Genomic DNA, 15,386 nt, shown 5'->3' on the forward strand with positions numbered 1-15,386 from the left:
TTCCGTTAGTCTCCTACCTATTTTAGAGAAAGCTTTTAAAATTGAAAATTTATTTAAAATGGTTTAATTATTTTAACGTGTATCAGAAATCAGTCTTTAGGGATACTTGTCATTAGTCAGAGGAAAATAATTTAAAGTTGTTAAATGAATTCTACCAATACAATACTTTCCATGCACTAATTATACATAATTTTCTTCCTCCTTATTAAAGAATTAAATAAGTCTTCTAGCCAGGAAACCACTCCAAACATGTTCCAGGTCCAATTTTTCATGCACCGTTTTTCTCCTGTGCTTTAAGAATTTCCAGATACTTTGTTTATATTGAGGCTACTTAAAAATAAAATGAAACCACCATCCACACACCAAGCAAGCAATTTCTGCATTTTGCACTCGGTCCATTCTAGAGTGCCCTATTTTTGAACTTGGTAGCTGCCTAAGGAGAAAACTTTTTTGCTTTTTTAAAATTAATAATATAGGTAATAGTGTTCAACAGGTAGGAAAATGGTCTAGTGAAATAGTGCCTCATTGGAGAAGCTAATTTGCCTGAACAGAAGCTCCTTGCAGAAGCGTGTCTGGTTTGGGAGGTGCAGGAGCTGGTTCCCCACCTCTGGCTGGAGTTGTCTGCAGGGTGATGAACAGAGCGCCCATGTCAGCCGGTGCCCCCGGGAGCGGGTTCTGGTCGATGTGCTGTTGGATAGGGGCGGTTTATTGTTGTTGCTGGTTGGTAGTGGTAATTTTGATTGTGACATACAAAAACATTTCACAGTTTGATAGTCCTGATTTTTGTCCAGCCTTTCACATGGCAATGGAAACTTGTGAATTCTGCATTCTAGATAGTTGTGGTTAATATGACAGCGTTAAAGCTCCAGTAGATGACAGGCACACAGGCAAAATTTTTCAGTGCCGTTTTATCAGTAGATAAGGCTTTGCACTAGGGTTTCACATGATTTGCCTTCTGATGTTCAGTCCTGATGCTCAATGGAATCTGGCTCCTAAAGAAACCAGAAAATTAATGCTGTGGCTGAAGAGTATTTTCTTGTTCAGTTTGGTGCCTTCCTGTGCTACTGACTACAATGGTGTTATGTGTAATTGCCAGTCATTGAACAGGTTCCATGAAAGAATTTTTAATTTCTTCTCTTACTGTTGCAGACTGTGCAATCAGACCAAAAGAACAAGGTACAAATATTTTTATATAATTTTTTGCTACAGTAGATGTAGCAGACTTTCAACACACCACAATTTACAAGATTGCTGAAATAGAAAAACTGTGTTTTCTTTGAAAAAATACCTTTTTCTGGTCTCATGTATAGGTCATGTTGGAACACAAGCAGGAAAGAGAGCATGATGCAATTTGTACACCACCCCTTCTGGATGAGTGAGTCAGGAAGACTGTGTGATGTACCACGGGATGCACCTGCCCTGTGCTGTAGAAATAGACATAGATATAGTCTTTAAAACATAATATTGCTGGAAGCATTGTTCTCTAGTTGTGTGTTGAAGTGAAACTCTAACACAAGATTTTGTTGTGAGAACTGAGCCTAAATAGTCACTATAAAAGGAATCCTTAGAGTCAATTCACAGTAGAAATGAAAATGCCATTGCTGTTTTTGTCCAGCACCACCTTTTCTTTGCAAGAGGAAATGAATTATGGCACAGCAGTGAGCTGGTTATAAAGAATCCTCTCCTTCACATCTGGAGGCTATTATCAAAGTGTTAGGAAACTTCATATGGAAACAGAAACTCCTTCACCACGGGGAATACGCTTTTAAGAATTTTCTGGGTTTGCCCCAGCCATATATAACACTTTCTAGTATACCTAGGGGAAAAGGACTATTTAATGAAATGCTTCTAACTGATGATGTCTTGAATTATCATTAGAATGTTTAAAGAATAGGCTCTTTTTAGTTCCTTTGCAAGTATTTTTTGTAATGTATCTATGTATGTGGAAACAGAGTTTCTAAGAACTTAAGCAACTTTCAGTGTTTCAATTTATGAACCCTTTTAGAGTACTTAAACAATTGTTAGACTTTGCAGGGAAAATTGGAAAGAGTCTCATTACAAACCTTTCCAATAATAAAGACTAGATACTGCCAAAGACTGGATTGCTTTATTAAAAGAAAGAAAGAAAAAAAAATAAGTTAGTGCTGTGGCACCACACTCAAACATCTAATCATGGATTTGTAAGAGGTGGTGACTAGCATGAGTATGAGGAGATAAAGTCACAATAAATATATGCACTGTTTCTCCTCATTATTTGAGAAGAAATATACATACATTGCTAAAATGTGATTTGATCCATGATATTATAGCATGTGTCATAAAAAGTTGTGTGCAACAGCTTAAAACTAGGACAACAAAATACTTAAAAGGATTTCAATATGCTAAGGCCAAACTAACAATACTTCTTGAAGTTTCTTCCATTAAAATTGCTTTAAAAGGTCTTGGGTTGAGTAGCCAAGTATTGTCATGCATAAAAAGCTGACAAAAAAGAGAACTAAAGAAATAATTTTTGTTAGTGACAAACCATACAGTGACATGAGATTAGATAGTACTCTGCACACTTGAAAACCTTCTAGCTGTTTTGGAAATAGGAAATATGATGAGGTGAGTTGGTTTGGTTGGTCACAGCCAAGGAGTATTTCACGAATCCCTTTTAAGCCAAATAATTTAAATGAGTGGGGTGAATCCAGTGGAAGCTTTTAGGCTTAACGTCAACAAAAGGAAGGTGAGGAACGGTGAGCAAAACTATTTACTGACTTTATGAAGTTGTAAAGAACTGAGGGAAGATTGATGCATCAATCTAGGCTGCTCAGTGGAATCTCACTGAACAGCTTCTATCAAAAAATTTAATAGAACTTAACGATGGGTAAGGAGCCAAATGCTCCTATGGATGTTATGCTTCCTTTATATAAATTAGGCATGCGTGCTGGTTCGAATACTGCGTGAATGTGCTCTGTGCAATACTGCAGTTCTAGTGAACCTTTGCTTCCAAAGGTATGAGATGAGGATGTGATGAGAATAAGAACCTACAAGGCAGAGTAAAAATGATGGTCTAGAAGGGTAAACGGGGAACCTCTGCTGTCTCATGTCACGATATAAAACCAGGAAATGTATCATTAAATTCAAATGAATGAATGAGTTGATACATATTTGGTACAAGTTTTGGAGTTTAATGACATGTTTCTGGGACCTTGAATTTAAAACTATCAGTGATCACATCTTATGCTTATGGCATTTTCTAATGAACAGAGGAAAATTTTCTGGGAGACTAGTATGATTTTGATATAGCTGCCCATTTCAGGCTTCACGTGCTTGCCACTATTAAGGTTGCTTGTTAAGAGTTTATGTACTAGAAGGCTAAATTCTTCTTCCCTCCCTGGTGTTTGCCATTGAATTCTATCTTCCTTCCCTTCTACTGGCTCTGTAATGTATGGCTGTCTGTGAGCTAACTATGCCTGTCAGAAGACTGCCCAGAGTTATTCAACAAGTGTTGTGGCCCAGTGCAAAATATGGGGTGGCACTGTATGGCCAGAGGCAGGAAAGGAAGGAGATGGTGGCAGCAAGTGGTTAAACTGGATCTCCATCATGTCACGTGAAACCAAAACTGTAGCTACTGGCAGATGGGCTTGAACTGGGTACTGCTGAGAGTCCTGGTTGGCAAATACCTCTGAATTTCTGTCTGTTTCATCTTGTTTAGTGTTTTTTAGCCTGTCAGTGTGTACTCCAGCCAGTCAGTTACAAGGGAAGTTCTGTTAAATTCCTGACTGTTAAAGCTGATTAAAATCTACTTTCTCCTTAATGTCAAATTTTAACATCTTCAGAACTACCAAAAGCACAGCCTGTTTTGATGGGAGTGTTTGGTTTTGTTTTTCTTTTTTTTTTTTTTTTTTATTTTAGCAGCTTAAAATAGTCCCTGTTTCAAAGGAGAGGAGAGATGAGAAAGATCTCTTATTCTTACAACAGCAGGTATAAATGAATTTACAGGATGATCTTACATGAAGCATAGAGGTACCCACTTAAACACACACAAAAAATAGACTTGGCTTTAAAGTATCGTTTGGCTCGGAGGAAAAAGCACCTCACAATTACATATAGCAGTGAAGGAACTGAGATGGTATAAAAATGGGTTTGAGTCTTCTAGATCTTGCTACAATAAAAATTTAAAGTCAAATACTGTAAATACTGTCTAAAGTACTCAGTTCTGAGTAAGATGATGTATTTTTGTCAAGCTTGAGTGCTAAGGACAGGCATGTAGCATTTTCTTTGCACATCATTAATCTGATTTTTCCCATGGGCTTGTTCATGGCCAAAGAGTACAGATTTATCACATGTGGTGATAATAGTATTGGGATTATCTTCTGATGGGCAGGAAGGACACTGTTTTGTTTCCTTTTGTGCTGTTATAATATTGGGAAGCAGACTTCCTTGCAACCTTTCCTTGCAGTAATCCATACAAGTTATTATAATCAATATATCAACGTCACATGACTGATTTTGCAGGGCAAAATATTCCACCACTATTTAAATTGTGTGTTCCAATGTGTGCTGTGAAAGACATTTTATATTACGGCATCTGATTTTTCTCTTTTATTTGCCTTTTTCTCCCCATTTGTTGCATTTATGTTACTTGAGGAATCTTCTAGATTTACAGCAGAACTGGAATTCTGCTATTTGTTAATTATATAGATATAACATGTGGATAATTGTGCAACCTCTCTCCCAAATTGGTAACAATATTTGTCCTGGTTTGATTATGATGTATGTGTGTCATGTTTATATTTGTTATGTAGTTACTTAAAAACATGTATCAAGAAAGTTACTTCAAATAATTCCTGAATTGCTCAGCATACTGTTTTTATTATAAGTAGTAGTTGGTCTCTCTGGTTTTTTGTATGCCAGATTAATTGAACATCTGGTATCCTGGAAAATATTGTCAGAGTTGCTCAATGTAAGTAAAATAATACAGAATATGCTGTTCTAGCAATGTGCAGGTAGTGGTAAATTACAAGTCTAAGACTTCTTAGCTTGTGATCTGGCAGTTGGCCAAACCTCCGAAGAAAAACCCAGTGTAGGCGAGTCCCCAGGGGAAGGGCAGCCAGTGACACTGTTTGCCCAGTCACAGGGACTTTACTGTACAGACTGCTATCGCTGTTGTGCATAAGCCCTAAATATCTTATAACACATCTGCAGTCACATCTAGAAACCCTGGTCATTGGCTTCACTTGGTAAGTAGGGTATAAAGAAGGCAGCAAATAGTCTTTGCCTGAAAAGGTGTGCAACATGCTTTGTATAGCGTTTTGTTCAACTTTTTTTTTTTTTTCCTTGAGTTACTCAGAACCTATTAAGTGTCCTGTCATGGTGTAGAGATTAGAGATAGAATTCATAGTGGTAATCTGGCAATAAAATGTATTTTTCAGGAGTTAATAACAGTACCATGATGGGAGCACCACTTTTTGTTTTACTAATGACAACAGCAAAACTTCACAAAAATCCATTGGCTCCTTTCCAGTTCATTGCTTCTGTGATTCACACATGCCCATTGCTTAATCTGTGCATCTACTTCTGTCCAGCTACGACTCTGATAAATGTGAACCCTGAAAAGGAATTGTTTGCCATGAAGTGAAACCCAGCAGAGGATGGTGCTCCAGAGCGTGTGCTCCTACTGTCAGAAAGTCTTGGGAAACGGGAGAGGTGCCCGAGGATTGGAGGAAAGCAAATGTCACTCCAGTCTTCAAAAAGGGCAAGAAGGAGGACCCGGGTAATTATAGACTGGTCAGCCTCACCTCTGTCCCTGGGAAAGTAATGGAACAGCTTGTCCTTGGTGCCATCTCAAGGCATATCAAGGATAAGAGGGTTATTAGGGGCAGTCAGCATGGCTTTACCAAGGGTAGGTCATGCTTGACCAACCTCATAGCCTTTTATGAGAATGTAACAAGGTGGATGGATGATGGCAGAGCGGTGGATGTGGTCTACCTTGACTTCAGTAAAGCCTTTGACACAGTCTCCCACAGCATCCTCACAGCTAAGTTGAGGAGGTGTGGTCTAGACAATAGAGTAGTGAGGTGGGTTGCAAACTGGCTTAGGGAGAGAAGCCAGAGAGTGGTAGTCAATGGTGCGGAGTCTAGTTGGAGGCCAGTATCTAGTGGAGTGCCTCAGGGGTCAGTGCTGGGGCCAATATTATTCAATATATTCCTTAACGATTTGGACAAGGGAATTGAGTGTACTATCAGCAAGTTTGCTGATGACACCAAGCTGGGAGGAGTGGCTGACACGCCGGAGGGCTGTGCTGCCATCCAGCGGGACCTGGACAGGCTGGAGAGTTGGGCGGGGAATAACCTAATGAAATTTAACAAGGGCAAGTGTAGAGTCCTGCACCTGGGCAGGAACAACCCCAGGTTCCAGTATAGGTTGGGAGATTACATATTAGAGAGCAGTGTAGGGGAAAGGGACCTGGGGGTCCTAGTGGACAACAGGATGACCATGAGCCAGCACTGTGCCCTTGTGGCCAGGAAGGCCAATGGCATCCTGGGGTGTATTAGAAGGGGGGTGGTTAGTAGATCGAGAGAGGTCCTCCTTCCCCTCTACTCCGCCCTGGTGAGACCACATCTGGAATATTGTGTCCAGTTCTGGGCCCCTCAGTTCAAGAAGGACAGGGAACTGCTGGAGAGGGTCCAGCGTAGGGCAACCAAGATGATTAAGGGAGTGGAGCAGCTCCCTTATGAAGAAAGGCTGAGGGAGCTGGGTCTCTTTAGTTTGGAGAAGAGGAGACTGAGGGGTGACCTTATTAATGTTTATAAATATATAAAGGGTGAGTGCCACGAGGATGGAGCCAGGCTCTTCTCGGTGGCAAACAATGATAGGACAAGGGGTAATGGGATCAAGCTGGAACACAAGAGGTTCCACTTAAATTTGAGAAGAAACTTCTTCTCAGTGAGGGTGACAGAGCACTGGAACAGGCTGCCCAGAGAGGTTGTGGAGTCTCCTTCTCTGGAGACATTCAAAACCCGCCTGGACATGTTCCTGTGCGACCTCACCTAGGCGTTCCTGCTCCAGCAGGGGGATTGGACTAGATGATCTTTTGAGGTCCCTTCCAATCCCAAACATACTGTGATACTGTGATAAAGCAGCCCTGGTTCTCAGCCTGGAGATGCTGCTGGCCCATTTCTAGCCACTTCTCCTTGTAGTCTTTTTCCAGTGCATAAATGGGACCCCTGTATTTAAGGCATATTAAAAGAGACACCTTTGGCTGTTGTTTTGGTGGATTGAGCAAACCACAGTCTCGTAATGTCCCCTTACAAGAAAAGGCTCTTGGGACTCTTTTGGTAGCCACCTTCTGTACCTTTCCCATTTTGAATTATTTTTCTTTTAGTCAGTGAGGGTAGTCAGACCTAAGTCATGCGTTTCAAATCAGCATTTAGTATTTTTAGCATTTAAGGAGTCGTATTGCTGTTTTTTCCTTTCCTTGACTGGAAGTACTTCTGTCATATCCTGTAATTGCATTTTCATTGTTTTCATGCACATAGCCTGTGGTTGGCTCATAATCTCTTTACAACTGCTTAATAAATGTGCATCTTTCTCTTCTCCTGGTGTTTCCAGCTGATACGCTGTTAATAGCACAAGTTCTGTTTTTTAAGCACTAAGCTTGTGACCATTGAGCAATTTGATTTTTGGTATTTCTGTTTGTCTCGTATAATGTCCTGTACTGCCAGTCCCTCACTGTTGTCATTATGCTCCATTCCTGCTTCTTGTACCATGGTTGTTTATGAAAATAACAAATAGGGTCAATTATAACACTGTTCTCCACCAATAAATTCATTCAGGTCCAAAAGGTCCTCTCAGTTTAACACTTCAGGAAGGGGGTAAGGAGGAAGTGTTGGACTAAGCTTCGTCTCTTCCAGTGTCCTCAGTTTCCATGTGGCTCAGTGTGATGCTGTTCTTGACACTCAGACAAATTGCCTGTCTCGTTCTTCCTTGTCGGCAGAGTTGTGTATCTTATCAAATGAAGTTCATCAGGTTAGCAAAGTAATTATCTTTCTATGTGTTACCCTGTTTCTCTTAACTTCTGTGTTTATTTAGCCTTTACAAATTAGGTTTGTATTATAAATTTCTGTTGATGTCAGTCTATTGGATGTGTTTGCAGGATCTTCTTTCTTGATTATTAGGTTGGCAGTTGCTAATTTCTGGCCAGTTGGTATCCTGCTTGGTTTGTCATTGTGGAATTTTCTTTGTGTTGTGTGTTGGTTCCTGTGTGTGTTTTGTTTTGTTGTTTTTAAATAAAAGCAAACTAAACCTGTGTTGCTAAGTTTTGTGATTTTTTTTTTTTTTGTCAGGTATTTAAAGATTCTGAAATACCAATCATCTAGCCCTCCTGATTTGAATATTTTGAGTTATTTTATTTTTGTTTCTATCCTCACAGTAATTTCAATTTTTCCATGTTTGTTTGGTGGCTCTGGTTGATAGATAAGACTATATCTGAGGGAGACCAAGACTTTTCATCCTAAATCTGCACCATTTAGAAGTATTTTTTCCAGATAGACATCTGTGGATTTTGCTACGTTTTACAATTAGGTTTTAGTCAAAGAACATAATTTATTGTTAATAGCTAATGGCAAGGGTCACTCATAATACTGTTTAAATCATGTAAGGAAAAAAAGCAAAACCACGCTGATAGCAGAGTTGGAAATTGCAGCCTTTGAGTGTACTTTGATTTCAACCTTCTTTTGACATCTTTCCCTGAACTGTCCAAGCTCTGGAAGAGTCAGGTGGGGCTCACATCAACTTGAGGATGTTTTTATTCCTATATCAGTAAATGGTATCAAATTCTCTCAATCGTTAAATTTATTTTTTCAATGATTTCAAGGCGAGTTTTTAAATACTATCTTTCCCTGGTCTTTTTTCAAGCCAAGGGTGGTTAAATGTTACTTCTTTGGAATAATAAGAATAAGCTGCTGTGTGAACAGTAAAACAAATGCAACCTGCACACACCTACCCCGTGCTGTGACTGGCTTGGAGGTTTGTGTTTGTCCTGCCAGCTGCAGCAAGGCTTCCGTCCATCTGCCTGCTGCTTCCTCTCTGCAAGCGCTTGTTTGAGTCTTTATCTGCACTGATCACCCTCTCTTCTCTTTGTGTTTATATAGCCCTCCTCCCTGTAAAGCTCAGCTTTTAGCCATAGCTTGAGCTTCCTGATCCAGCAAACCATGCACCTAAATCTACATGGTCAATAAACACAAAACAGGACCTGAACAGCAAAAGTTAGTATTCCCATCTGAGGCACAGGTCTTGCACAAGAGCAACAGGCAGCTGAGTCATGCAAGGACAAGCTACCATGCGGATTTACTGTCTTTGCAAACAGGCTGCATGGAAACTGTGTGTGAGGTGTGGCAGACGGCGAACAACACTTGGGCAACCTCCAGTGTGTGTTTCAATGCAACTGAAAGGCTGGCAGTCTCAGGAGGAGCTGGAGGTAGAGTTCATCTCACCTCTAGTCACACTGAGCTGCTTTCATGGTCAGCGCAGAGAATTAGGCACTTCGAGAGCAGAATTGAGTTGACATCTGCAGATGTCATCATAGACATCTGTGCTTGAATTCGGTCGTGGTCTGTGCATTTCTCTCCAGCGGGTGAAAGGGTAGCCCCGAGTGACTGGCTTGCGTAGGGTGTGTTTTCATGCAGTCTTCAAGTTTCAATATGTTCATAATGTGACAAGACTGACTTAGCAGTCTCAATTTAACTATTGTTCTTGCTAATTTGAGTGAAGATGTTTGCATTTCTGTACCATCTCCAATGCTATGATTATTTCACTTGTGTGTTTGCAGAGCCCGGGAGAGTGAAATCTTGGTTTGATAATTAGAGTTTCAGGGTACTGTGGTAAAATGGCAATAACAAAAATTTCTAGAATAGTTTTAACGCTTTTATTTCTGCAAGGTAACTACAATACCAATATGTGATAACTTAATGGAGATGTGTTAAATCAAAACCAATGCAGAATGAATGTAAATGTCAATAACTGTATTTTGTTTACATTTGCTAGCAATTAGTGTTCAAATCGAGTGCTTAATTGTTTGATAAAAAAATGAGTGATGTTATTTTAATGTATTTAAATAATACTGGTTTGTCTTCTGCTTTTTGCACAGAGGATAGTAAGAATTTTCTGTAGTGGAAGCTACTGAGTCTGTAGTGTTTTATATAAATGAATTTTAGTGCCCTAGTTACGGTTGTTTCAACTGTACAACAAGACTTCAGTTAGGCAATAGTACTGTAATTTGAAAAAGTAGTGAGTTCCTACTACAGTTTAATCACTTTTTCCTGGAATAAAAACTGACTTAGCATGATAATACAATAATTAATACCCAACTGTGAAATAACTTTTTCATTCGGCTAGAGAAATATTTATATAGGGTTGAATCAAAACTTTGGGAAGTCGAGATTCCTTTTAGACCTAAAATGAAAACTGTAATAAAAAGAGGAATTGGAGTGGGGTTTTGTTTGTTTGGGGCTTTTTTTTTTTTTTTCAATTAGAACAAGGGTAGTTAGGATGGATCAGATGATACTTTCAATGTAATTTGCTTTAACAAAGTATGAACCACAGCCTTGAATTTTCTTGTGCTTACTTGCTTTGTCATATGCCTTCATTGTTGTGTTTATGTATATCACTAGTTATATGAATGGTTTCTAGTTTGGGTTTAAAAACAATTTAAACCTTTAAATTATTTTGACTTTCAGTCTTCTTCAGGTTTTCAGTTTTGCTCTTCTAATAAATTAATTTTCTAGGTGTCACAATACCTGTATTGCAGTGGTATGGCTAGGAAATTATAGCTATGAAAACCTTTCTGAACCAGTTATGAGCAGTTCTTTACAAGAACTATGACTACAATAAAATTTTAGAAAGAGTTTTTGGCGAGGGCAGGATAAGTATGCCTAACTTTACATGTTAATATTTCTGTTGATGCTGTGTATCCTAAGTAATACCAATCCCAGGTGATTAGAAGTAACTTTTCTTTGTCAGACCTAAACACAGAAAAGAACTTGCAGTATATTGTCATTTCGTTTCTTTGTATTGTTCTCATTTTGTTTCTTTGTCTTGTGGATGTATTTGTGAGCTGTAGTCCTAGACCAAGACTGTCTATTAGACATCGTATAAATGGGGGGGAGGAAGGGAAGGTGATTCCTGTCATAGAGGAAACAAGACGATGATGGCTGTGGAGAGAAAGACGGGAGTGTCCCAGGACAGCATGGAACTGCTGTTGATCCGAGTGTTGTACTTCAGGATATGCGGTTCTATTAAGTGATGTCATCAAACATACAGTGTCTTGCACATCTGAAGACTTAAGTTGCTCTCTTGATAGTTGCTTGCTAACTACTTTTTTCAGTTGTGCTAGAGAGCAAGAGTGCCAGTCCTGTAACTGGTGAAATTTTGAGTGAGCTCTTGGGTTTCTAATGAGTGTGAAGATGCAAGCATATATTGAATTTAATGTCTGATTTTAATTTTTTTTTAACAATTGATTTCATATGGAGATTAGCGGGCATTTGGAAATAATTCTATTGTGTAATACCTTAATCAGTGACAGCAGTTGCTTGGCTATAGCAGAGATTACTCCCAGGCCATAGGATTTTAGGTGTAGTTAATTGCGTGTATTGAAGAAATGTGTATAATTTCTTTGTTGAACTGTGATGACAGTCCTACAAATTTATGGATTGTACTTAAATGCAAGTCTTTATTAATTTCCTTTTCCCAAAATCTTGTATGTGTCTTGCCACTAGCAAGAATTTACATCTTGCTTTTAACTGCGGTATAGCCCTCTGTAGTTTGTCTATATGTTACTTTCATTATTTGCATTATATTATATATTTTCTGTACCCCATACATTTTATTCATTATTTGTATTGCTTTGGTATCTGGAATCGTAGATAAAGACCAAGAGAGTATTCTGTTCGTTTCTTGTGCGTGCTGTAAGCAGAACGTCATGCACCGAATACTTTATTATAAAACAAAAGACAACACACAAATACAAGCAGATATGGGACCATAAAGAAACAATGGAGGCAACATTAATCAGTGTATTAAATAGCAGTTGCAGCTTGCCAATGACCCGATTACTGCCCAAGTGTTGGTTTGCAATAGAGAAGAAATACCAAGGAGTGCTTTGCAGGGAAATAGAATGAGGTTTTATGGAAATTTGCTGGCAGTTCCTTTTGAATACAAGAGCAACATAGGAGAATTTGTAAGGGTGGTGTATTTTCAAACAGACAAGATGGTGCCAAAGACTAGTTTCATTGCTTTAATCCCAGAATATCCTAACATTTTGTTACCAAATGGGAATGCTGTGTGAGTTCTCATAGCACTATGCTGCCTTACCTTGTCTGTTTTTGACATGACAGAGAAGGGATATATGCAAGATTTATGCATATTGTCATCTGAACATGAGAACCCAAAGAGAGATCTTAATATAGGAGGGTATTCTGGTTAGGAAGCTTGTGATACGAATAGGGAGAAAGGAGATTGGGTTTATGTGAAAGATCAAAACGTCACTCATATAGGTTATCTATAACATGAGTAAAAAGACTGGAAGGAACTTCAGTGGGATGAGTTTATATGGTACAGAGACAGTTTATTGTCAGTCTCCAGGGCAGGATCCACAGATCTTTAAGTCCTTTCTGCCCTGTTCCTAAAGCCTTCAGTAGTAGTAATCTGAATCCCACGCTGCAAGTCAAGACCATTATTCTCTGTCCTGTCACCAGCAGAGAGAGTGGGATGTGGGTTTTTTGGGTTTTGCGTCAGGTTGGTTTTTGGTTAAGTGGTGGTGTTAATTTGTTTGGGTTTGTTTTTTTGCTTGTTTGTTTTGTGTGGGGTTTTTTGTTTGTGCTGTTGCTAGTTGGTTGGTTGTAGTTTTTTTAAATCTTCCTTATTGAAAGAACCTGGTAAGTTTTGAGAACTGTGTAATCTATTTTTTCAGTTCCAGTATCTGGGAAGGACAGGTGATGTGTCGTACTGTAACAGACAGGCCTGTACTGTCAATATTCAGATGTTTTCATCCTTTCAGCTAATGTTTCAAAATACAGCTTAAGAATATTTTTAGGGAAAAAGGCCAGTGCAGGTAGAATTTGGACTTCTGTGGGCTGCGGCTGTAAAGTTCTCTTTTATTTTGTTGGTATGTTGTCTGTTTTTCTTTTTCTCTGTTTCTTTCTTTTTTCTTTTTTTTTTTTTTCTCTATAAGTTGCTTCATGAAGGAATGTACTTCTACATTTATAGAAATAGAGGAGGAGTTTTAAATAATGTACTATAGGAAAAGTTGCTGTCCAACTTTTGTTTTAATTTATAAGATCTACTGAGTTTAAAACTGGGTTCTGAAACTCAGGGAGAAGGTAAAGCTGAAAGACAGTGTTTCTATATTGGAAGCAGGGGCATGTTTAATAATGGAGGAACAAGTTTAGTATAATTTGAATGACATCATAACAGAAGAATTGTGGTAAGAGATGTTTTTATTAGCTGTGTGAGCTCAGTCTCCTCGTGTGTTCTACTTTTAATATTCTTGAGGTGAATTTGACCATTAAGTTTTATCATTTCATGTTGTCTCTTATGTCTCTTTATTGTGTTTGTAATGGGTGTGCTACTGGTATGCAATATGGCTGGCCTTCACAATTTTACCTCAAAGGATGCTCAAGTGACATGGAGGAATGGGATGCAAAGACCGATTTGACTAAGGTCAGACTAAGAATCTGTGGCACACATCCCAGTTCTGTCCTGCCATCCTAGAAGCCGTCCTCATCCTTCAACAAACCCTATTCCAGAAGTTAAACCTGCAACCTTTTATTTCTTCAAACTGAAGCTTCGCTTTCAGTTCTGCCAAATCATTATGTTGAGATCCTTCAGTTAACTGGGGTTCTACAGTAATTAAAAATAAACCAATTTGGTGGCATTTCATAGGAATTAGTAGTTCTTAGCTGCACCAGAAGAAACAAGGAAACTACAAAGCTGATATTTTTTGTTATATAGATAAGGCTATAGACACGATTTTCAGTATGCAGAGAACAGATCTGTAACATTAGGTATTTTGTACATGAGGCCTTAAATTTTTACCTGGTATCTAGTCAATTTAAACCAGCTAAAAGGATTATGCCTATGTAAAATAGTCCTTGAGTTCTGTGCTTTGATACAGGCAGAGCACAAGACTCACTTCTTAGGCTCCTCTCAAGTCTTGGCATAGCTCTTAAAAGCAGCTGCATTATACTGTGGCTTATACATCAGGCCAGCTGGCTTGCAGCCCCTCGTACTGTCCCTACTGAGGCAAGTCCTCCCTTTGAAGAGGTCTGCGACTGCTCTGATGAAGAGGTGCTGCCATCTCCAACCTCACCGGTGTGTTAAGATTGGCAAAGAAAGCATAGCTGCGAAGCTTTTTTTAGTGTCTTATTTTAAAATACTGAGTTCAATAAGCCTTTAAGTATTGGATTAACACTTCCCTTTTTTTGGTGTTTGTCCTAATGAAAAAGTTGTAGTACTGTGATTATGCAGTGGAGCAAATATTGACAGCATTCCATCCTTTTAGAAAGTATTTTTTAGTAATTAGGAATAAAATGAAAAAGCACTCCAATGTTTTGTGGGGTTTTTTTCTGTGTTTTTCAGATGGTGGTAAAAACCTTCATGGATATGGACCAGGACTCGGAGGATGAGAAGCAGCAGTATCTCCCATTAGCCTTGCACCTTGCGTCTGAATTCTTCCTCAGGAATCCCAATAAAGATGTGCGCCTCCTTGTAGCATGTTGTTTGGCTGATATTTTTCGTATCTATGCTCCTGAAGCTCCATATACTTCCCATGACAAACTTAAGGTAAAAAAGCTTTATGAAATAAAGGCTTTCTTCCTACTTCATTCTCTTACTGAGGGGAAAAAAAAAAAGCCACCACCACTCTTAAAAAAAAACCAAACAAACAAAAACAAACAAAAAAACCCCACTTGTTTTGTTTTGTTTTACTCATACTTATACTGATGTTCAGTTTTATTAAAGAGATGTTGCTTTGGTCCTGTGAGTCAGTGTAGTACTTTAAGGGCCAGAGATGTGTAAAGGAACACTAGACAGCCAGTATCTGTGTTGGGGATAGCTTTCTGTCAGTGCCTAGAAAAGGCAATTTGATGTTCTCATATCATGAGTTTGTAAATGTGTGTAGGTGTCACTACTAAAGGGTTGTATTTTTATTCTCTGCTGATTCAAGCTTGTAAACACTTTCTTGTTTTTTGACAGGACATATTCTTGTTTATTACAAGACAATTAAAAGGCTTGGAGGACACGAAGAGCCCTCAATTTAACAGATACTTTTACTTGTTAGAGGTAACACAATAACTGTAACTTTCAGTGATGGTATTTGCTCTGTAAGCCTAAGAAATGTAATCAGT

At 38.8% G+C, this 15,386-nt stretch overlaps 1 protein-coding gene across 2 annotated transcripts in view; it reads left to right on the top strand.

Moving 5' to 3' along the window:
- The window catches only part of PDS5A (PDS5 cohesin associated factor A), a 78,786-nt gene that overhangs the window by 18,818 nt on the left and 44,582 nt on the right, over positions 1-15,386 (top strand). For both annotated transcript variants that reach the window (XM_082050305.1, XM_082050306.1), the window contains exons 3-4: positions 14,620-14,823; positions 15,235-15,321. In XM_082050305.1, coding sequence (XP_081906431.1) covers positions 14,620-14,823; positions 15,235-15,321 — 291 coding nt within the window. The remainder of the gene's footprint in view (positions 1-14,619; positions 14,824-15,234; positions 15,322-15,386) is intronic.

The sequence above is a fragment of the Streptopelia decaocto genome, assembly GCF_964273445.1.
Source record: "Streptopelia decaocto genome assembly, chromosome: 4".
Taxonomy (NCBI): domain Eukaryota; kingdom Metazoa; phylum Chordata; class Aves; order Columbiformes; family Columbidae; genus Streptopelia; species Streptopelia decaocto.